The sequence below is a fragment of the Triturus cristatus genome, chromosome 3_1 (assembly GCF_964204655.1).
Source record: "Triturus cristatus chromosome 3_1, aTriCri1.1, whole genome shotgun sequence".
NCBI lineage: Eukaryota > Metazoa > Chordata > Amphibia > Caudata > Salamandridae > Triturus > Triturus cristatus.
The window spans coordinates 907,309,532-907,333,009 of NC_140583.1; the positions used below are offsets into that span (position 1 = coordinate 907,309,532).

Sequence of the window (23,478 nt, forward strand, 5' to 3'; positions counted from 1 at the left end):
CCCATTGCCACTGCACCTGCTGCACCATTCAAATCATAACCCTACTGCCTGTAAGGTAACTGCACTTGTGACTGCCTGTTTAGTAGTACAATACTGCAATATTTGGTAGTTAGAAGGGTCCCTAGTGCATTGGACCCCGGAGTCACTGCACCTGCTGGGTCATTGAAATCATTACCCTATTGCCTACAAGGTAACTGCACTTGTGACGGTCTGTTTAATGGTGAAATATAGCAATATTTGGCATTTAGAGGAGTTCTGACACCTTTTGTCCCCAATGCCACTGCACCTGCAGCACCAATGAAATCATGACCATAGTGCCTGCTAGATAACTGCACTTGTGACTGCCTATTTAGTAGTAAAAATTTGCAATCTTCTGTGTTTAGTGGGGTCCCTACAGCTTTTGGCCCCGGCTGCACCATTCAAATCAATTTTTTAATAGGAAGGTAACTGCAATTGTGACTGCCTGTTTAGCAGTAAAATACATCAATATTAGATGTTTAGAGGACTACAGCATCGCTATAGATAGGAAGCTGGAGAGAGTGAAATGTATAGCTTCATTAAAGACAGGTCAACTGGAATTATGAGGCATGAGAGGGCTAAATTATGCAACAAGGTTTGAATAAATTATGCAGCAAGAAAAGGCAAATTAAGCAGCATAATGCCGCACATTTTGTAACAGTTTTACAACCTTATTTTGTCATTTCTATATATTAACACTCCCCAGGTATTGATTGCACCTCATTAGTACTAGTTTAACACCCAAATAGAGCAATAAGCAAAAGAAAGGTGACCAGTCCAGCTTTGAAAAGGGCCTTCCACTGAGCGGCAACATGCGTCGCTGCATCATTTTTAGTACCTTTTGAACCATTTGAGCGAGACACTAAACATTTTTTGCTAAAATCTGCAGATTATGTGGCAGACAAGGGATTATGTAGCAAACGCACTGTTAGAAATGGGATTTCTGGTTGGCTAGGGCATGCGACTAATTCAGGCAGAAACCACCACTCTAGTCAGGGCAAGGAAGTTACACGCTGAAGATAACCCCTGCTCACCCCCTTAGTAGCTTGGCACGAGCACTCAGGTTTATCCCAGAAGCAATGTGTAAAGTGTTTGCGCAACACACACACACAGCAGCAACACACTAGGCACACCACAAAAGGAACGCCACACAAGGTTATTAAAAAAACTAGTCTTTGTATTATCATAAACACATTAGAAACATAATCACACATTTACACTGTGCCAACTGGCACTAGGCAATATTCACAGGGGATTATATACAGGATCAGGCCAATCGGGCCACGGTCAGAACCATCAGAATGCGGGTAGTAAATATGAAACACAACCACTAACTACTGGTACGATAATGACCTAAGCATGATCCGATTAGCATTAGAGACCATCCTAAAATATCATAGCATGACATTAGGCATAAACACATTAGGCCCAAACCTCATTAGCATAAACACATTACGCCATAGGCCTCACCAGCATCAACACATTATGCAATAACCTCACAAGCATAAACACATTATGCATTAGGTATCACCAGCATAAACACATTATGCATAAATCACATTAGGCCCAAACCTCCTTAGCATAAACATCATATCATGACATTTGCATTGGGCATCACATTAGCATAACCACATTATGCATAAATCACATTAGGCATACACATATTGTGCAGGAACTCAGCAGTGCACCATACTAATCCTACTACAAGGGGCATACATCACCTTAGGGCTTTGCACCCCGCTCACCATCACCTAACTGACCCCAGGCCAACTGGCCAAACACGGGGGCTCAAAGGCCCTTTGTCCAGAAAGTCAGGGCTCTAGGGGGGATCTCTCAAATTACCCCCGAGCTGCCTTGGCAGCAAACACAAAGTGCACACAGGCGCTGGGGCGTGGGGTGCAACTCACCCCTTCCTCACTTGCAAAGAACTGGCCCCCAACATTACAGCAGCCCACTGTCAGGTGGGGCAGCTGTGTAAAACAATTAGCCCTGGCACAACTGTGCCTACCGGCTCCCCACTGGGACTCTGAAAACAGATTTGCCCAAAACATTGCAGCGGCCCACAACTGCTGTTTAGCCAAAAGGACACTGGCACCACTGGTCACGCTGGAGCCCCATTCCGGGACTGTGTGTTACAAACCTGCCCCCAAGCGTTGCAACTGCCCACAACTGCGGTGCATCTGTGTAGACAACAGGCTCTGATGCCAACCTGTTCAATTTGAGCCCCCACTCACTGGGGCTCTTTGTAGGCAGGTCCAGGAAGCTGGCAGGTAGCTCCTCTCTCGACCGGCCACCTGGGAAGACTCTGGTCGTGCTCTTATTCCTGCTCCATCTTGTTGTCCGATCCCAGCAGGGCTCCTCCTCTTCCCACGCAGCCTCTGTTTGCAAGGGGGCCCTTCCCACAACCAGATGCAGGAAACCCGCAGGGCTCTCCCACACTCACGGGAGCCCTGCTTCACGACCGGCACCGTTTGGCCAGACTTCCTCTGCGGCCATCTTCTGGACTCCCCTCAGGCTCCGCCCACAGTCAAGCGGATGCGCCTGACTCCCAGTTTTGCCACTCACTGTGGCAGTGGCTCACTTTCTCCTTGCTGTACAATGCGGGGTGGGCACCCGCTTTGAAGTAAAGCTCAAGTGTGGGGTGGGAACCCGCCTCTTTAATTATGCAGAAATGCAGGGTGGGCACCCGCTATCAGCACCACAATGCGGGGTGGGCACCTGCCTTTAAAATATGCATAAAGCGAGGTGGGCACCCGCCATCGGCACCACAATGGGGGGTGAGCACCCGCCGTTTAAGATGAATTAAAGCGGGGTGGGCTCCCGCTTCACTTGACAAAACGCAAGGTGGGCTCCCGCTTCTCTAAGCATCCAGATGGGGGAATCCCATGTCGGGATTCCCTCGAAGTAAGCTGCAGCTCCATGCTGCAGAGCCCATGCGCTCTTCTTCTCTGTGGTAATTCAAATGTAGCGCTCGCAAGGCGCTCAGGCTCCACAGGTGAAGGGGAAAAGGCTGGGCAAGGAATCCAGCAGGCAGGAAAAAGTCCTTGGGGCTGGGGACACCCCAACAGGGTCCAGCCAGACAGGCCAGCATGCAGGGACAGCCAAGAAGCTGAAGCTGGGTCCCACGGCGGTTCCTCCTGGCAAAGTGTCCCCCCCCCCACCCAAGTAAGTACAAGCACACCTTTCCGGGGTCATAGCCCCTATATTTATATTACAAATTCCCTTTGTTTGTTTGCCCTGGCAAGGGCTTGGTGGAGCCAGCCTAAACTGGTTCTGGAGCACTTTGTTGACAATGCTCCTCTTCCCCTTTGTCAGGTGGTGGCTCGTCATCAGACACACCACAGGAGGGTGGAGCCAGCATTCACATAGGAAGGCACAATCCTATTCAGGGTCAGGGGACTACTCCTCCCACTGATCCAAATGCACATGCCCTATTCAGCCTAGCGCTGACTCACCCTGCCCCTCCTGGAGCCACACACACCTCACCAGCCCCTGTCCCTCAAAAGCAAGACATGCAATTCACATCAGGCAGGCAGACACATAGCACACAGAAATGACAACTTCTTAACGTGGCATTTCTAAAATAGTTATAATAAATCTGTGCACACCATTGCGTATCATTTATTATTACTATTCCAAACATACCACACTTGACCAGGCTGCTCCTCTCATATCAGGCATTACCACTGAAACACTTATCAGGGAATCCCCAATGCATTCCTATGGGAGGGCAGAGTAGTGAGAAACCAAAATGGCTGTTTGCCACTACCAGGACATGTCACACACTTAAGGTACATGCCCTATCTTTTACCTAAAATGTACCCTGCCCATAGGGCTAGCTAGGGCCTACCTTAGGGGTGACTGACATGTTGTAAAAGGGGGGCACAGACATGGCACACAATTTAGGTGCCACATTACAGCGTCAGTAACACTGTGCACACAGGCCCTGCAATGGCAGAGTCCTGAGACAGATTTGAAAGGCTACTTTGGTGGGTAGCGCAATCAGCGCTGCAAGTCTACCAGTAGCATTTAATTCACCAGCCTTGGGTATATGAGATACCACTTTACAAGGGATTGACAGGTAAATTAAATATGCCGAACAGGTGTAGACCAATCCTTATCATATTTATCACAGAGAGCACACACACTTTACACTGAACAGCAGTGCTAAAGTGCCCAGAGTCCTAAAACTACCAACACCATGTCAGAAAAAAAGGCTAGGAGAAAGGCAAAAAGTTTAGGGATGACCCTGCAAAAAGGGCCAAGTCCAACATGCAGCAAATCTAGAATTATGCAAAAAGCGTACCATCTGCACAATCGCATAATTCCAGTGGCACAGATTAAAGATGAGAAGTAGGGGGGAGGGCACAGCGGTCTTGGAGAGTTCAAAGACCGGGGTGATGTTGGTGTTATGGAAATGCCCTTAACATTAAACAACAACAAAAATAGAAGCAGTGAGAGATCAAAATTATTACATTATATGGTGTTTTGTATGAGTGCTTGCTGGGTACAAATTGATGTAATGCATTGCGTTGATTTACTTACCACTAGAAATTCCAGCGTGAGCAATTCAAAATTGTGCAGTCACCCGACCACCCACAATACCCCTATTAAATCTAGATCATAATATGGACTCTTCGTAGCACTAATCTTAATAGTAGATGGGAGATCGTAAGTGAGCAACTTTATTCTCTATGGGCAGGTGGCTGTGAGGACATGGGACAAGTTTTTGAATGTTCACAAAGTCTGCTTACCACTGCTCAAGCACTGATAATTGGGCAATACTTGCTGTAGAAGAGATGGTCCTGAGTGGTGCATCGTGCTTCATGACTTCAATTAAATACAAGCTAAGGGAGTACTTTTGCATGGCATTGGATACTAATGATATCAGCATTTGACATGAGTGTGTTGACTTGAAAGCGTCTGCATTGTCATTCTGTAATTCCTCCCGAGCCTTTCAACCTCTGCGTGTTGAATTTGTGTTCTAATAAAACATGTAATGTGGTGACTAAGCGCGTCAGCACATTCGGTGTTACGTTAGCCATTACCATATTAGGACAAAGAAATCTAGACAAAGAGGTAACGTTCCTTGCAAATAATCCCATTGTGTCAGCCTGGCTTCTTATAGCTTGCACTTGCTCCACAGAACCTCAGAAACCCTCCGTAATTGGAACTCTGGGCTGTAATTGTGCACTGCAGCTAATAGTCACTGTGTCAATAGCTGCAGGCACATTGCAGCACTGGTAGTGAGGCTTGATGCGCAAACCACAGAGGCGTTGAACGCAAGTGCGTTCCAAAACAAGAGCAAGAGAAGAAGCACTAACCAGCTGCTGAAACAGGCCAGTGCCGTAGCATGTCAAAACATAGGGCATAATAGAGAAGGCGGGTTATAGTAAGACCCCACAAAGAAACCATTGGGCTCTGACAATATCGGAGCTCAGATGCGACCTACCCACATGTGATTTTATCACTGCTCCGATGTCGCTCGGGTCTCAGATGCAGCCAATAGTATGCAGCGTTAACCAAAAGGAAAAAGGTGGAACCACCAACGTGAACGGGAATGAGTAGTTAGGCCATGGGAAACTGATAAGAGAGAGACACAGAAGGAAGAACAGGCTACAACCAATAAAAATAGAAGGAAAGCAAACTGGCAAGCACACTGACCTATAGGAAGCAAATGCGGGATGTAAGTCCCTTTTAAGATATATTAAAAACAATAGATTTCACAAGCACTGGGCAGACAAAACCCAAAAATGACTTACTCTCTCTGCACACAGTGCTTGCTTGACTATTCCTTGAAGCCCTCTCCTTGCTAATCTATACTGGTTAAGTGAAGATTTGATCATAGAACCCTGTCCTTCATTGATAAGACACTGCACCGAGGTGTACCACTGCACATTGTCTACGACGTCTCACACCAACCTCCCAAATGAAAAGTAAAATGAGAAATAACTTCACATCAAAAGAGCTTATTGAGAGCCCCTCATTTCTTAATAGACTTTTATTAATATTTTATTTTGATGTACGGATATATTTCAGATGCTGTTTTTATATGTGGCCTTTGAAGTAAGCTTGCGTTAATGCAAATGATAGAACCTAGTGACATTTCTACATCTTCTAATCAATATTATGTTTTTCCGTTTACTTTATTTACAAAGAGGAAAAGAAAAACATTGTATGAAGTTTTACCAATTGGCAAACTTTTGGTTATGATTTTCTTAATTACTGAAGATGGTTTATATTCTATATACTTGCCATAGTTACAAACATGAGGGCTTCAAGCAGCCGATATATCGTTAAACACTGAGTGCCCAATTTACAAAGCTATTTTGTTGTGTAAGTTTAAGTTCTACATTCAGCCTTTTCATGAGTGTCAAACTACTTTTGAACTTGAAATAGTTGGTTTTGCACTCATAACATGTTTCCTCATGAAAACTTTCATGTGAGTAAATCTGCTAACTGTAGTATGAAGAGGACTTTCCAGAGTAGCAATGCTCTATGGTTTTGGATGCACCCACTAACTAATATGCTTATGGGTAGTTTCAATACCATCGCTTCCCCAAACCACACTGAAAAGGATGCATTCCTATGAATGGAAAGTGTAAATCCTTTTTCACAGTGGGAAAGGGGCTGGATAACTCCCAAAATTAGTGGTGCGTTAGAGGAAGAGGTCATCAGGGTTCCAGAGAAAACAGTTGGCTTGAGATACACCTCTACCTTACATGTTTGTGGGTATTCATGAAGTCCTCCATGTATATGGATCAAACTAGATATATTGGGAATGTACTCCTGAGAAGGAAAAGTTGACATCTTTTTTGTGTGTGGAAGGGGGATTGAATCAACCCCACAAGTAGAGGTAGCTTAAAGGAAGAGATTTCAAGGTAAAAAACTAATTTTTTAAAAATGGAAAAAAATGTTAACAATTGCATCTGATCTTGCTTGGCAGAATTTTGCATGAGCAAATTTTGACTTTTGAAATTGTAAAAAAAAATATATCAGAATGCTACTACAGGCTTGAGAATGTTGCAGGGTCCAGTATTATTTCCGAGTGTGTTGTGAATTCTGCAAGAGTCGTTAAAATCTGCATATTTGCAAGTTTGTATATTGCCGGGTGTAGATTTTTGGCATCTTTAAAAAACTAGACCCTAAATATTTTCCAAACTGAAATGAAGATGTGATGCATTCATGAAACGAACAGATATGAGATGTTGTGTTTCAGCATGGTGTGTTCGTTATTTTTAATGCGTAATATAACAATTTAAATGAATTCAATATTATTCCTTTTGTCTTTTGTTTTTAGAGGAAATGTTCAGCACTAATTACGCCCTATGGTGGTCTCCAAATGCATCATTTATAGCCTATGTTCAATTTAATGATACAGAAGTTCCTCTAATTGAATATTCCTGGTATGGAAATGAAAAACAGCAATATCCCGAGACCATTTCAATTCCATATCCCAAGGTAAACACTGTGTGTCATTCTATGAAGCAGAGATGTTACAATGCTCTTGTTTTTCTCTTAATTTCTGCTGGAAGTCACCTTAATAAAAGCCATGTGTGATATGTGAAACAATAGTGAATGTTGACATTTAAATGTCGCTAATGCCCTGATTATTTAGTGGTTACTATAATCCAAGCCCTAATCTTCCTTGCCATATTTGTTAACAAGTGAGGAGAAGCCTCATACAAGTCACATGATTTTCCAACCTAACCCAAAAACAACTACTTATTCTCCACTTAACCTGCCCCAATGGATGGGGTTCCTCCTTCCTGACAGTAAAAAAGTCATGTTGGGAGCAGGGAACCTCTAAAGCTTTACACCCCAAAATATTACCTCAACAGCATGCCCACAGGAGAATGAATTGGTGACTGTGTTAAGCTTCTATTTCCTAAAGTAATGTGTCCCGAGGCAAGGCACCTAACTGCAAATCACAAATACAGTTGATTAAGTAAGGGCAGGCTCAATAATCGAGTTCTAGGGCAGGAATACAAATTTTAAAATGTTTATTACAAAAATTCGAAATTTGCAGTCCAGAAATCATAAATGCAAATGCGTAAAGGTATTGCCATAAAGAATCTCAGCAAATTGAGCAATACAGAATGAATTGCATGAGTCTGAAAAAAGTCTCAAGTGAGCAGCAAACTGAAATTAGAAATCGTACAGCATTACTAATAGCATGGGAAAGAGCTCTGACTCACCCCCAAAATCTGGGAGTTTTAAGTTGTCTTGCATAGGAAGTCATCATTTCAGCAAAACCATCATGTTGTAAGCAAAAGCGTTATATTATCAGCAAATCACCTGGTTGCTGGGGATGACAATGGGTTTCTTTCGATGGTGCTGTTACCAAATTCCCCCGATGAGAGACAGATTTGCAATTTGCAATAATCTAACATGAGTTCATCAGTTATTGATAGAAAGGTTGTTGAAGTTATGTAGGCAAATCCTATAGCTCTGCACATTAGTACTTCATGAGTAGGCTGTCCGGTTTTAAGTTTAACCTATAATAACTGATAAAACCCTACAGAAATAGCCCTCATCAGTGAAAACATATCAACACTGAAAAAACACCTGCACAACCACAAACTGAATGCCATTCAAAGAAAGCAAAAAGAGAGTGAAAGAGTCATTTTTCTTTCTTCCTGAAGGGACCAATACAATGTAACATCATTATACAATCTAGCAGTAAGAAAGACTGGGTTAACATTATTCTGTTTGAGTGTTTTTGTTTGGGGATGCCACTAAAATATTGTTTCCTCTTGCTTTTGCTTTTTTCAGTTTTGTGGTCTTTGGTCTAAAGATGCATGGTTTATGAGATTGTTTTAGGTCTTGTTTAATTATTTTATAAATAATCAGGAAATATCAAAATCATATTTGATATTTTGGCGGTGTTTGATTCTTTACTGATAGGTAAAATGGCTGGTTTCATAAGAATCTTTCCTAATATGTGTCAAAGAATGGGTAAAAATACTTAATTCATCAGCCCCCAGTTTCTAGTGAGTCAGTATTGATAGTAGGTGAATTTCCAACACCTCAGGCTTTAAAAATGTAATGCAAGGTATAGTGACAAGTATATGTGAAATGAGCGCTATTACCAAGCATCTAGGATAGTGGCGAAAACATGACACCAGACTTTTGAAAAACATGGAACGCAGTGTCACTTGGAATGCTCTGCAAAAAAGTTTCTTTCAAAGTTCAACAAAGATTGGAGTTATATTATTTGTATTTGCAGTAATTCAGCTACATATATGAAAAAGTTGTGTGATGACCTGTCAAAATTGATACCTGAGCTGAAGTGCTTCCCTGTAAGAGATCCTTGCCACTTGTTAAATGGTTTGCTGAAAGCGTCTTTACAATTTTCAGAGTTAATGAGAAATGCTATTGACTTTCTATTCCATTCTGGTGCAGTTTTTTTATGCGCAGGAACAAAATGCAAATATTTCTCATTTCGTGCATTGTGTGGCATCAAAGAAAGAGTCATCCCAACTGTGTTCCTTAGCTGATGGTTCTCAGTCCAAGGGGCTATGAATGCTATATTATCCATGTGGCAACCGTTTACAGAAATTTTGCTCAGTGATGATGCCAAAGGCAAGAAATGTGAGGATCGTGGTCACATATTGATAGTGATGAGAAAGAAAGTACACTCTACTGCATTCTTAGATTTTTACAGGAAAACATAACTGCTGTAGAGGACATAATAAAAAACTAGAACCTGAAAACACCCTTGCTTGCCAAGTGTTCAGTATAATTGGTGTAGATGTGAAACATCTCCTTGAGAGTAGGCTACGCGACACCTTTAGTGGCTTTGGCACTGCAACATGTTCCATGTTAGAGTGCTTTCCACTTGGTAAGCAAAGCAATATTGAAGTACTGGGGATTTTAGGACCCCAGCGGTGCCAGGGGTAGCACCCTATGACTTCGAGCACTTCCTGTCTTGGACCACACTGCGGTACTTCAAATTTTCATGGCGCAAGTAATATAACAAAGAACTTGGCAAAGAAGCTGAAATATGAAAAGACATCTTTATTAAACTCAAATGAGTGAGACTACGTCGCACAGAAGCCTTAGCAACTGAATGAGGCAGTCTCTAGAACAAAAAACAGTCTTCTCTTTTATACAGAATATTCCGCTTTGGGCAACACCGCCCCTGTTTTACAAGTGGTTATTCACATATTTTGGCTTCAAAGAAAAGGCAGAGTCATGATGACAATCCCACATTCCAGTTCGTTCAGCCCACAATCTTTTAACCCAGCAAGGCTCAGAACCCTCATCAGATATCAGCAGACCCCAATAACACGGGCACCTCCTGCTCGTAAAACAAGCCATAAAGTAGGAAACAGAGTCAGATGTGAAAGAGATTAGTCAGGGTTCGTGTGGGAAGAAGGAATTTATGATGCCTCGGGCCCTGATGCTTATCCCAGTTGGCCGCAGTAAAAGGAACCGGCCGGACAGGGCTGACCTCAGGCAGTGGAGTCAGTTTGCACAGGTCACAGAGAAGTCACAGAAGGTGTACGTGTCCTTTAGGCCTAGGCATGGCCTTAGCACACAGCCTATGTGAGGGCAATCACAAAAATGGCTACTGTTCTAATATGGAACCCAAGGGTTCAATATGTAGTATTATATATATATATACGGTGAATTCATTGGTTAAACATGACAAAAACACTTGTACATACCGCATTTGTCATTTGCGGTTTGTTAATACCAAAGTCGGCAGGGTAGGGGCCTGCCTCCAATGTGGTTCCAAATTTTAAAGTACCACAATATTGAAGAGAAATTCAGGAACTTTTATTTTACAATGTATGAGAAATTGCTTGCAATGATGCATAGAAATGTTCCTTCACCAACCATGGCATTTGAAGTCAATGAAACCTCACTGTGGTACTCTATACAAGTTCTAGATCCCTTCCGTAAAGAGGATTCCCTCCATAGTTTCAAAAGTGCTTCTTTATTTTTGACCGCTTCAATAATTCTGATGGCATAAGCACCTAGTTCAATGCAAATGTTTCAGAACCTGCCCTGAGAACCACAATCTTTAAGTGGACCAGTATTGGCATGGAAAGCTATGTCAGTGGCCAGAGTTAACAAATTGTGTACTGGCTGTTTTGGCATTGCCCATCTCAAGTGCCAATGTTGAGAGGGCCTTTTCACAGAAGTTTACATGGGAAGGAAAGAGCGAGCGCACATGATTAAGGACTCACTAAAGAAGAATTGTATGGTGTACTACAATAAGTTTAATTTGCAAAAATCAATTTTGACCTCACACACGCTATACGTACACCGTCTATATACCATGCGCTATCAGCGCAGAAAGCACGCAATAATAAAAGCAAAACGGTCCATAAACACCGGAAAACACTGTTTCTGTAGTGTTTAATGGTTCGTAAATGTAGAACCACTGATAACCACTATTTTTTTAAGGTATTGAAATCACTTGAAAACACTGCAAAAACCATACCAGAATTTGCCAAAAATAGAAACTGAAAACAGGAAAGCCTATTCATGAGGTAAGAGGCCAGTCGTTTTGTCCATTGTACTTCTAATAATCATCAGGGCAAGAGGTAGAGCATATGGCCATTACAGACTAGTGGATGCACGCACTTAAACCAGCTTGTTTTTGATGGTTCCATTCATCTTTTTCACTATGTCAGATGATTGAGGACAATAACTACAATAGCACCTTTAATCAAATCTTTAGAGATGAACAAATCAATTTTAGAATTTCATTTTTAAATGAGTTCCAAAATCTGTCTCAATAGAGCCTGGCATGCCAAACCGCAGCATCAATTCCCTTAACAAGAGTTTGGCACCTGTCATACAGACTCAACTCTGGATACAGTAGGCCTCAAACCACAAGGAGACAATCATGAGAATATATTGAAGGACTTTGTAAACTAGCATCTAAATGAAGTCTACTTGTAGTCTCATAAATGTGCCCTCTGATTTGCCCATATGAATCATAAGCATCATAGTCCTTTTTCCCGGATTATTTCTCTGATAAATGACACATCTCTGACACAAATCGTCTGCAGCATTTCAGAATTTTGGATTGAACCAGTACTTTCTAAAAATCCTGGTCATTATATCCCTTTTATGCGAGTCTGGCCATGTGTTGCACTTGGCCCTCTCTGCAGGGTCATGCCCAAACATTTTATCTTCACCTTCCTATTTTCTGAACCTGTTTTTGAAGGTTCTGTAGACTGCTACCAGTGCTAAAGTGCATGTGCTCTCTCTCTTAAACATGGTATAATTGGCTTGCATGTATTGCCACATTTAATTTACTTGTCAGTCCCTAGTAAAAGGGCACTGCATGTACACAGGGCTTGTAACTTAACTGCTAATAGTGGGTCTGCAGCACTGATTGTGCTACCCACTACAGTAGTCTTTATAAGCATGTCTCAGGCTTGACATTACAGCCTGTACATGCAGTTTTAAACTATCATTTGAACCTGACAAAATATACCTTTTACCAGGCACAGATCTTCCTTTTCAACACATATATGCCACACCTAGTGTAGGCCGTAAACAGCCTAGAGAGCAAGATGCAGTGTATTTAAAAGTTTGGACATGTACTTTTTACTTGTACATGTCCTCATTGTGAAAAACTCTTTAAATTATTTTCAACTACTGCAAGGCCTACTTCTCCTATAGAATAACATTGCATTACCTTATTACCTTTAATAAGTGCTAACTTTCGAAGCAGGTAGGAATGTAGAGTTTGATGGCTAAGAAATTGTAATTTAAAGCCTTCTTTAATAGTAAAGTCAGATTTCTAGTCACAATTCTGAAAATGGCACTTTGAGAAAGTTGGCTTTTCTTGTCCCAACATTTGGTGCCTGCAGCCTCTATCCTGGGTCACATGATTAGCTTTAGCTGGCAGTTGGTATTTTTGTATTGCTCCCAGACAGGGAGAAAAATGGGGAATCAATGTTGGCATGATGGGGTATCTCTGACTTGAGGGGTGGAGGAGCTGTCAACAACCACACTTTTACATCACAAAGGCTCTGCCTCAGCACACTCACCAAGGATTTCACACTAGTCTTTTGTGCCCCCAGACAAGCTGCTGCCAGGGCAGGGAGGCACGGAATTCCAAACACCTCTCGGGGTGTAAACCTCTAGAACCATCTCCTACTTTAAAATTGGCACCAAGTATAAATATTGGACCCTCAGATCTAAATCGTCAGTACCCCTTCGGACCTGAGGTAGACTCAGAAAGACTGCTTTGCTGTTCTTATGCCAGAAGGACTGTTGCTCTGCTGCCCTGCTGCCTTAGAGAAAAGGACTAGACCTGCTTCTTGAACCCAGGACCACCATAGTGACTCCAGAGACTAGTTGGCAGGCCTTCTGCTCAGAGCCTCATGGACAGAAAAAAGCTCCAACCACCTGGAACCCAGCACCTGGACACTGTCTTCTGCGAGTCTTGCCCCTCAAGTGGTGCCACCCCAGGCCTGGACATTTGGAAGTGGGCCTGTAGCTGCTCTTCCCAGCTGTGGCCTCTTGGGCAGAACAGATGCAACACAATGCTTCTCTGCATCAGAACTGCCACTGTGCAATGCATCTCTGATGCAGGACCTCATAACTCAACTCATTGGAACCACTACTGCATTAAGGATCCCTGACTCAAGACTTTGCATCACAAGTCTTCATCAACGGTATCCTTGACAATCACACAGATCCTTGCCTCGCAATCCCGGTCTACAGCTTCATCGGAACCACTGCTGCAAGATACAATTCCGATGCAGGACCTCACATCGTAACCCAAAGCTTCTTTGGAACAGCTGCTGTGCAACTTATCTGCAATACGTGACCTCGAAACTCTCCTTAACAAGTATTTAAGGTACTTTGTTCAATGGGCATTACTTGGTCCCTGTATCCGGCCCACGCTCCACTGTGATCGACCTAAACTTGTGACTTTGTCCTGGTGAAGCATGACTAGATAAGCACACTTGGAGTTCTGTGTTCTTCAGCACTGCTTGTCCCTCAGATTTTTAAATTTCATACCCCACTTCTTCTGATTGGGTTTTTGTTGTTTTGGTGTCAAATAATTTATTAAATACCGATCCATTTTTTATAAATTGGTGTGAGATTTTTCTTGCGTTGTGTTTTCACTTTATTCTTGTTTGATGCAGTGAATAAATACTTTACACAATGCAAGTCTGACTGCATTTGTGCCAAGCTACCAGAGGGTTAAGCATAGGTTAATTTTGGGTTTGTAAATAGCGGGCCGTTGACTATAGCATATTAAGAGGGAGAACATATTTAAATTCAGTAGGCTCCAAAACATTATTCTAACTTCCTTTGCAACCTGTTTGCTTCAACGTCTGTCTCTCATCCTCTGGTACCTTCTTCTGGAGTTCCCTCTATTCACTTAATGATGTCTATATTGGATTTAGCAGGAAACAACTGACATTTTTTGCACCTTCAGCAAAACTTTCACTTGATGCATTTAGTTAGGTTTCTTGAATTGCAATCTGCTCATTTGATCTCATAGTTTCATTCTCAAGCGTGCAGTATCTTGCCACTTGGTGAGCGTATTTGTTTCCAATCGTGATCAAATCTTCCACAAGCTTATGGGCACCACAATTGACCATTGCAATTTCTTTTGGTTGTAGTATTGCTTCTAAAAAATAAAGAATACAAAGATCATCCTTGATGGAAGTGCCAATGGAGGTCATAAAACCCCTTTGTGACCACAACTCCCAACATCATGTACCACTCTAAAAACCATACTGGCTGTCTGTATAAATCATGATATTTAGATTATCTGCAAGGTAATAAGCTTTTGTCGATACATTCATTTCTGCCACTTGTGCTGTAGTTACGTTACGCAGATATGATTCTTACAAAATTCTAGAAATGGAACAGAGTGCATAGGCTTTGAATGCTTCCCAATAGTCTCTCACACAAGAACCATCTACAAACAAAATTGGATAAGTCATTTCAAGTGGAATTTCTTTGATTTCTGGTTTTGGTTTGGTACATAATTCTGTGACATTAATATAACCATGTTCTGGTTCATTATCACCAACATTGTAATCATTTCTGTCTTTGTCTTCATTCCTATCTGCAGCAGGAAGCAGTGTGGCATGATTCAGTCAATTACATCTACTGATAGAGATGTTTTTAACTGCGACTATGACCTGCTCATAGCTCGTAAGGTGTCTGTTTGTCATAAGCTGAATGTTAGTATGGGTCCGCAAACTCTCGGCTGAATTAGGGACAAACACAATTTGTGTATGTTCCAGTGCTAAGCCCTCACTTTGTTCAATTGCAATGTAAAAAACTGCAGCCACTTTCAGACAACCAGGAAGAGCAACATAGCAGATAGATATTCCACAGACCACATGCTCTCCCATGTTTTTAGGTCAAAGTTGACAGAGCATACCCACCTTTTTCATGACAAAAAAGGTAAAACGCCTTATTGCAATCGGGTATTCAGGTGGCGAGTTTATTATGTAATTTTATTCTTCATCCCCGGATGTTCTTCATACATTCTTTATCAAATGGTGATACCCTTGATATAACTGTGAGGTAGCCTACTTAAAGGCTTCACAGTGAGGGACAAGTTTTGAATTCATTGGCGGCAGTAGCCAACAATTCCCAGCAACATCATCACCTCTCACCAGGTAGTTGGAAAGCTTATCTTCTGAATTGCAAAATCACGCTTTTTGAGGATTTCCTTGGTCCCTTTTCAATATATAGACCAAGATCAATCAAATTGTTTCTATAACACTTCATCTTTTTGGGTGAAATTTTGTGCCTTTGTCAGCAAGATGGCTCAGAAGGCCAATAGTATCTAGCTTACAGTCATGCCTTGTTTTTGATGCCACAGGTAGTTCATTAATGTATTGTACCAGAATTGAGTTACAGGGCAACTGTAGATCCTACAAATCTTTCTTTAGGATCTGACTAAAAATTGAAAGACTTTCAATATACATCTGTAGAATTTGACACCAAACAAGTACTTTATTTTGGAACTGGAACATAAAAAGAAAAGTACTGTCCTCATGCAGAGGAATAGAGAAGATCTTTTGGCATAAGTCAATGACAATATACTATTCTGCATCTGCAGGAATCTGGAACTATTCCAGGATTTAGTCCCACCAGACTACACAGGATGACCTTTTTTTTCTATATTCTTCAAATCTTGAACAATTCTCCAATTATCGCTCTGTTTTCTAATGCCCATTATCAGAGAGTTACAAGGACTATGGCTTGTTATATAATTTGTTCATTTATGGCATTCATTCCTTATTCAGCTTTTTATCAACCCTATCTCTTTACCTGCGAAATCCAATTCCTCTTCTTTGACAATATGTCTTAAATCCAGAGGCAGATCAACAATAGTAAGAATTGAGAATAACTGAACTTTTTTGAGTCCTCATATAAGACAAAAGCTTGGACCCTGCTGTGGGAGGGCAAACTGGTATCTGGTATCCATGCGCTGCATACCTCCATGCTCCTGCCATCATTAAGTGCCTTCTTTAACTGTTTGTCAAGGATGGTTTTAGTAGTAGCCACCACTAACCTCCTCACCCTGTTGAGCTTTGTCTTAATCCTTGGACTTAGTTGTAACGAGACCCACATGTTCTATTGTCCCAGTCCTCTTATGGTGGTTAAATTGATCAGATTAAGGGGGGCAAAAACCTTAAGAAAGGTGGCCCACATGTTTTCTCTCTTAAGAGAACCTGATTGGTAATCTAATCTTGCCACATGTCTAGAAAACCTTAGCCAATCCTCACAGGTAGGTGGGAGTTCAGAGACCCATTTTATACAGATTTCTCTGCGTGCGATAGCTATTAGTCTAAAGAGTAGGAAGGATCTTATTTTTTCCAAACCAGGTTTGCCTACCTTCAGTACCCCAAAGATAATTAAGGGTAGGCTTACCTCAATATTGGCCCCCAGAATTTGACTTTACCCCCCAAACCGGTGGCAGCCAGCTGCAGGGTTTTCGTCCCCCTTTTAGAAATCTTTTGGATAACAGCTTGTTAGGGGGGTTGATTATAGGCTGTTTTCTGACTAACCTCCATGGGGCAGACAGTTGTTTCTGTGAGCTTCTGACTTTTCCTATTATTTTTACCCCAAAATCTGCATTCCTTAGGGGGTATCTATTTTAACCTCTTCTCATAGGAAAGGCAGAGGGGTCATCTGGTACCCCTTCTGGAGAGCTGATTGCCTTCTGCTTACTAGCTGCTATTCTGTTCTCTGCAGGGTCCACTGTTTTGTTAAAAGAGGGAGGCTTCGGCTTCCTGCAAGTGCGGGCTTTAATTCCCTTTTTGGGGGGTCATAGTTGATAGAGGGAGATTTCCACTGAGGGTCATATTTATTAAAGACTTGCATCGCCCTAGTGCCACACAATGGGACGAAAGATTGACACTGCTCTTAAGTTAGATTTATCAATCCACACATGGCCACCTTGCGTGGCTTGATAAATCTAGAGTAACGCAATGCAGCGCAAATCGCCGCATTGTGTTACTCTGCACCAGTGCGCCATTTAGTGGGTGGAGTGCATTCCCATATTTACCATTACTGGTAGAACTCGCAATATGTTAAAAAGGAGAAATATCTTTCTTTCTTCTCATTACTTCCTCTTTCTATGTGTCCTGAATTATTATGCAGCACACATAGAAAGAGGAAAATGCCTCTCAGGCATCCTGCTTACAACACAGGCACCCATGGGGCAAGTGTATCTGCATTGGTGCTAGGCAGCACATTGTGCACGAGAGCAGGGAAAAGACAGGAATGCACTGTATCATGTTAGATTCTGCTCATTCCTGCTTTTCTCTATCATGCAGTGCAGCAAGGTGACTAGCTGTGCTGCATACTTTTTAAATAAAATACCCTTGAGGCTTGATCTTGCGTTTCAATTGCAACTCTACCTGGTGTGCAATAAATCCTGCAGTTCATTTTGATCTCTGTCAAGTAAATAAACAGGACTTGAATCACACAATATGAAATGATGATTGTTCCCCATTGATCCTATTTCAACCTCTAAATTTTTATACCTCAAAATATTACTTCACCATCACGCCCACGTGTGAATGAGTTGAAGACAGTGGTAATCATCAATGTCATAAGGTAATGTATCCCAGAGATAAGGAATATTAAGCATTTCAAAAATGCAGTTGCGGACAGGCTCAATAATGAAATTTTAGGGCATTTACTGAACCGCAAAAATATGCAATTCTCTTCCTCTTTTTGTGAAAAATTGTACAGATCTTCAGTCTATTAGGAGAGCCATGAAAAGATGGCTTTTTAAGGAATAGATTTTTTGAACCCCTTTGTAGCCCTTTTCATTTTGGCAGTTGGCAGCACCTAGATGCCACCAGGCAGTGGTGTGCTATATAAAAACAAATGTCATTTCATTTCATTTAATAGAAATTTTAGAAGATTTATTCCCAAAATTCAAAAGGTGCTGCACAGACATCATGAATGCAAATGCATAAAGTTATTGCCATAAAGGCTCTCAGCAAATAGAGCAATACTGTGTAAAGTGCAAAAATCTGAAACATTTTAATTCCCAAGTGGGCAGAAAATTCTATTTAACTTGTAAGTCCCTAGTATATGGTGTATATACAGTGGCAGTGCAAACATGATTACATGCCTACCATTGTAGCCTGACTGCTGCAGTGTAAAGCCTGCACCTTGACCTGTTAAAATAACCCTTTGTAGCAGGTAAAAACCTCCTTTTAAAATATTTTTGTAACTGGTTTTTAATTGTTCTTTTTTTAGCGATTAAACAGTTGAACAATCATTGCAACCATTCCATTGACAGTTGATATCACACAAACATAAATCAATACCATTATACTCTCTGGTGCCATCCCAGAGGGGTCCCATCCAGTCAAGACCACCTTTAGTGATTGGACCTCATGCTACTCTCCTCTGGCTCCTTGGTTCCCCTTACCATGACCCATGATCTGGCTGATCATCCCCTCCCATACCTCTAAATCCTCCTCCATTTTTTCATTTCACCTCACACGTATCATATGTTGAGTGTCAGCTGCTGCCCATTCTAGGAGATCTCTCTTCCACCACAGCACCTGAGGGCCTGGGGTGACTTCCAGTGATTTGCGATCCTGCATTAAGCCAGGGCCATTCCAAGTGTCATGTTAGGTTTCCTCATTTCTGTTTTTTCTATTCTTTGAGAATGTTTAATATGCATACTTTACCTACTTCTACAGTGGTGATGGTCTAATGTGAGAAAGTTCTGCGGAGAAGGAGTCCCAAAAGGCTGCCACTATGGGGAAAGTCCATTTCATATGTAGAAAGTCAGCTGCATGCAGTCCACATCTGGCAGAGGCCACTGGTGTCAGGGGGGTCAATTTGCATTAGTCTACCAGGTCTGAGGGACATCTGGTGCAGATAATTAAAGAAAATCACCTTAAACTTGGCGTTGGGAGAGACCATTTTCACCCATGCACAGTACTTTTGCCATTCATGCCCTGTCAGTGCTTCTGAGCATGCCTCCTCCCACTTGTCCTTTGCTCTAGTCTATGTGCCCCTTTATCCTCCAGCAGCGTCTTATATATGTGCGTGATTGATCTCCTACATCCCATCAGGTCCTCCAATTGATACACTACTCGATGTTCTGGAGGTTCATCTAGGAATGTCATCCACACCTGGGGTGCCACATGAGCTATCCTTGCATATTGCTGGAAATGGCCTGTTGCCACTCCAAACAGTTCTCACTTTTGTTCAAAACGTATAAATCTGTTATTGCAGTATAGATCACCTATTGTTTCGCAACAACCCTCTCGCCATTGGGTGAAGGACCTTTCTTCCCTCAGGGACGTGAAGGGCTGTTGCCGACCAAGTGGTAATTTCTGCAAAGGTTACCAGCCCATACCAGTCGGTTGAGCAGTTGGTCACATTTCGAAAATGTTTTCATTGGAATCAGACACATAACATTCTGCAGCATGTACAGACATCTAGGGAGAATCACCATTTTGGCCACTGCTACCATAGGATGATGGACAGGGCGGCAGAATGGGAGGTTTGGAGTTAGGATGGAGCTAGACCATCCTTACTCCAAACTTCCTATTCAGCCGCCCTGTCCATGATCATTCCCTAGTTTTCCTGAAAGAACCTTGAAGTGAACTCCCCAATATGAGATGCGTATCAGCTTGTAGTGACCACAGTGTCGCCTTGGACCTAGACTCTCTGGGGGAGAGAACTAACAGGAGCAAAAAGTGGTCATAAAGGTATTGGTTCAGGTATGAAGACTGTTTAAACATCCCCACATCTTCTTTACATCCCAGTACATATACCAGCCTACTGTGTCCCTAGTGTGTCTGTGCATTATATGAGTAGGTTTGCACTCTGGAGTGATGATCGTGCCACAGATGTACCAGCTGTAGGTTTTTTATTCCCCGATTCAGGTTTGCAGCCATGGACTTGGTTGGCGGGGGGCCTGCCCAGCTAGGACACAATTAAAGCCTCCCTCCCAAATAATCCTTGTATGCAGGTGTGAGGCAATACGCCTTATTAGGCCTGGAAAGAATGTCTTGTCATTTACATTAGGGGCTCACATGTTGTCTAAGCATGTTTCATATCCATCTAGGATCTCGACCGATAGCATGTACAGTTCCCCGGGTCTGCACTTACTGTCTTCTCAATTTAGGGGATCCCAGCTGCTATCCATGTGAGTACACCCCTAGCGTAATTGGAATAAGTTGCCACATACACTGTGTCCCTCCTTTTTTTTTTACAGAACATGGGAACATCTGCTCCAAGAAGGTGTGTTTCCTGTAACATGGACATCTGTACACTATGGTGCATAAGATAGGAATGTACTCTATAGCATTTTAGGCAGCCGTTCAACCCTCCAACATTACCATTAATGATGTATGTTTCATGTCAGATCGAAGCAAGGTGTCTGCATTACCCACCCCTCTTCTCTGAGATGTCATCCCATCTCCCAGACTGTTCTGGCTGTAATGTGTAGCATCTCCCCAACAGACCCTCCCGGCCCTTGATTTAGCTGAAATATCTACCCCTCCAAACCTCTTTTCGAGCAAACCTATATTCCACCCCAACTGAGGGCTCACCCATATACATCACTAACACTTCCAAAATATAGGAGAGTTGTGAACGTTCCCCCACAACATCAAATGTTCTTAAGATAAAGTAACAATATACTATAGAAAAACAATGCTGTGGACCAAGTTTAAGCTGCTATCAGCCTCCCTGAGGCAGGGTCAGTTCAACGAGTCAGCTCAGCCAGTACTTGCCTCTCTGGCAAGTAAATGCCTATAGTCCCTCTCCTGTGGAGAGAGGCATCTGGGAGAAGGCTGCTGCAGACAGGTGTGGGCCCGAGCCCCAGTAGTTCAAAGCAGATGGCCCTCTACACAGTGGTGTTAGTACATTTAGGTATGCAGTGCAAAAGCATAGTATTTTCCATGTTTTGTAGTTACACCAACATTGCACTTTGGTTATAATGGAGCACAGGAGCCTTGTCCTTTAGTTTGATCAGGTGCTGCACAGTCACTTTCCAATGTCCAAGCAGTCTCCACCTCAGTCTGTTCCACCGCACCCCATCAGGGTGGACAGTCTTCTGATGAGGACTCTCTGTCTCTCATCCTTGTCCCATCTTCTCCAATCATAATCCATTGGTGCTGCTGGGTGTGGCCATGAGTACACCTGCCAGGTTTCTGTCTCCACCTACGCACCACACTCCAGGAAGAATCAGTATCTTGTGAGCTTGACGGCCCCTGCTGACCATTTTTGCCTTGTCACATCTCTCTAGCCATGCCTACACATCCTCCGAGCTATCGAAGAAGCGACTCTTTCCATTTAGCATTACTTTTAGATGGGCAGAAATTAATAACATGTAGCGTAGGCCCATAATTCAGAGTTTCTGTTTCACCTCCATATATGTCCTCCTCTGACCTTGGACCTTATTGTATAGTCTGGGTAAATTGTGATCATCTGGTTTTCAAATCGCTTCTGTGTGGCCGATTGGGGCACCCTAAGGATGTTGTCTCTGTCTCTATAGTTCATGATACAGACAAGCAAGGCTCTCAGCGGGGCACTGGGGAGGACGTGGTGCCAGTGCTCTGTACATCCTTTTCACTGCATACAGGGCCAGGAGGCCCGGTTGATTGAACTCCCACTTGATCCAGTCCTTCAGGAAAATTCAGCGTTGTTTCTCTCTGCTTGTTCTAGAAACTCCTGGAATAGGAGGTTGTTCCGCCAGGGAAAGGTTTTATTAATCCTCTGCATGATCTTCCAGGTTCACAGTGGCTCTCGTAAAGCATACAATCTTATCCTTCAAAGACTTCAGACTGGAGTTCTGTTAACATACTCTCTAGTGTCTGAACGCAGTCCACTAGTTTCCGCAGATCCGCATGCAGCAAGTTGATGTCTATTGGCACTGTTTCAATTTTCCCCTCTAGGGCTGTGCGTCTGCCCTGGATGGCAAGAAGGAGCTCCACCAGGGTGGGCACTTTTGGCTGGTGATCAGGCTGGTGCTCCTTCTGCTATTATGTTTGTCGTGTAGTCCTTTGTGTGAGAGCCTGGGGTGTAGTGTATTGTGTTATAGTGTCTTTGACCATGGTGGCTGTTGCCTTCCTGTCTCTGCTAAGTTTGACTCTTGGGCTTATCCATCCATCTGTAGGAGGGGCTGGTAGTGCATTAAATCCACCACTGCCTCATGTGGTATCTAGTGCCACAGTCTCAATAAGTAGGTGCCCCGGTGTATTCCCTCCCGAGGGGGCACAAGGTGTGCCCCAGCTGGCAGCTACCTCCTGCCAAATCCGGCCCAAGGTGAACTTCTTAGGGGTTGTTAGGGATTAGACCGGCATCAGGGAGACTTCTGAGTTGTAGGCCAAATCAGCACTGATGACTGGACAAGATAGCCCCGGAGCCCACTCTCCTCAAGGATCGCACACCCAGTTCAGCAGTCCAGCCGGGCCCCTTCTGCATATCCCCAGGCTGCATCTACTTCACAGTGGTAGATGCCTCCCAACCAATCAGTTGGCTGATGCACTTCTTACTAGAGCAGGTCCTGCAAGGTCACACTGCTCTCACCCACTCAGGGCTGGCAGTTCCCCCCTGCCCCCCCGAGTCCATTGTCTTGTGACCTCTTGGTGCCAGCTACCCTGATGTCTTCCAGACCTCCCATACTTGGATCCCCATTGCAGCGACAGGGAGGTTGTCCTCTGTCAGCTGCAATCTCCTTTGGGGTATTTGGCGAGGTCGGCTGATTTCCTCTGCAGGGGGCTCGCTTGCAAGGCAGGGGGTAAGACTGCTCTCATTATGTCCTGGACTGCACCCTCTCTCTCAAATCAACTCACTTAGACCCAGTGTTGGAAGGTGGTTCATTAGTTGGGGTAAGCTTGCTCCTACTATTAGCTATAAGGCCACCAACACAATATAAGGCCCAGACAAGTTCCTGGTCAGATACTTTAAGCGGGAGGCCTCAGTCAAAATTTTACCTTCGCACTTAGAAACTATTCTGCA

The 23,478-nt window shown here is 43.1% G+C and overlaps 1 protein-coding gene across 6 annotated transcripts in view; it reads left to right on the forward strand.

Moving 5' to 3' along the window:
* Nucleotides 1–23,478, forward strand: part of DPP4 (dipeptidyl peptidase 4) — a 554,733-nt gene that overhangs the window by 279,084 nt on the left and 252,171 nt on the right. For all 6 annotated transcript variants that reach the window (XM_085645431.1, XM_085645429.1, XM_085645433.1 and 3 more), the window contains one exon: nt 7,319–7,479. In XM_085645431.1, coding sequence (XP_085501557.1) covers nt 7,319–7,479 — 161 coding nt within the window. The remainder of the gene's footprint in view (nt 1–7,318; nt 7,480–23,478) is intronic.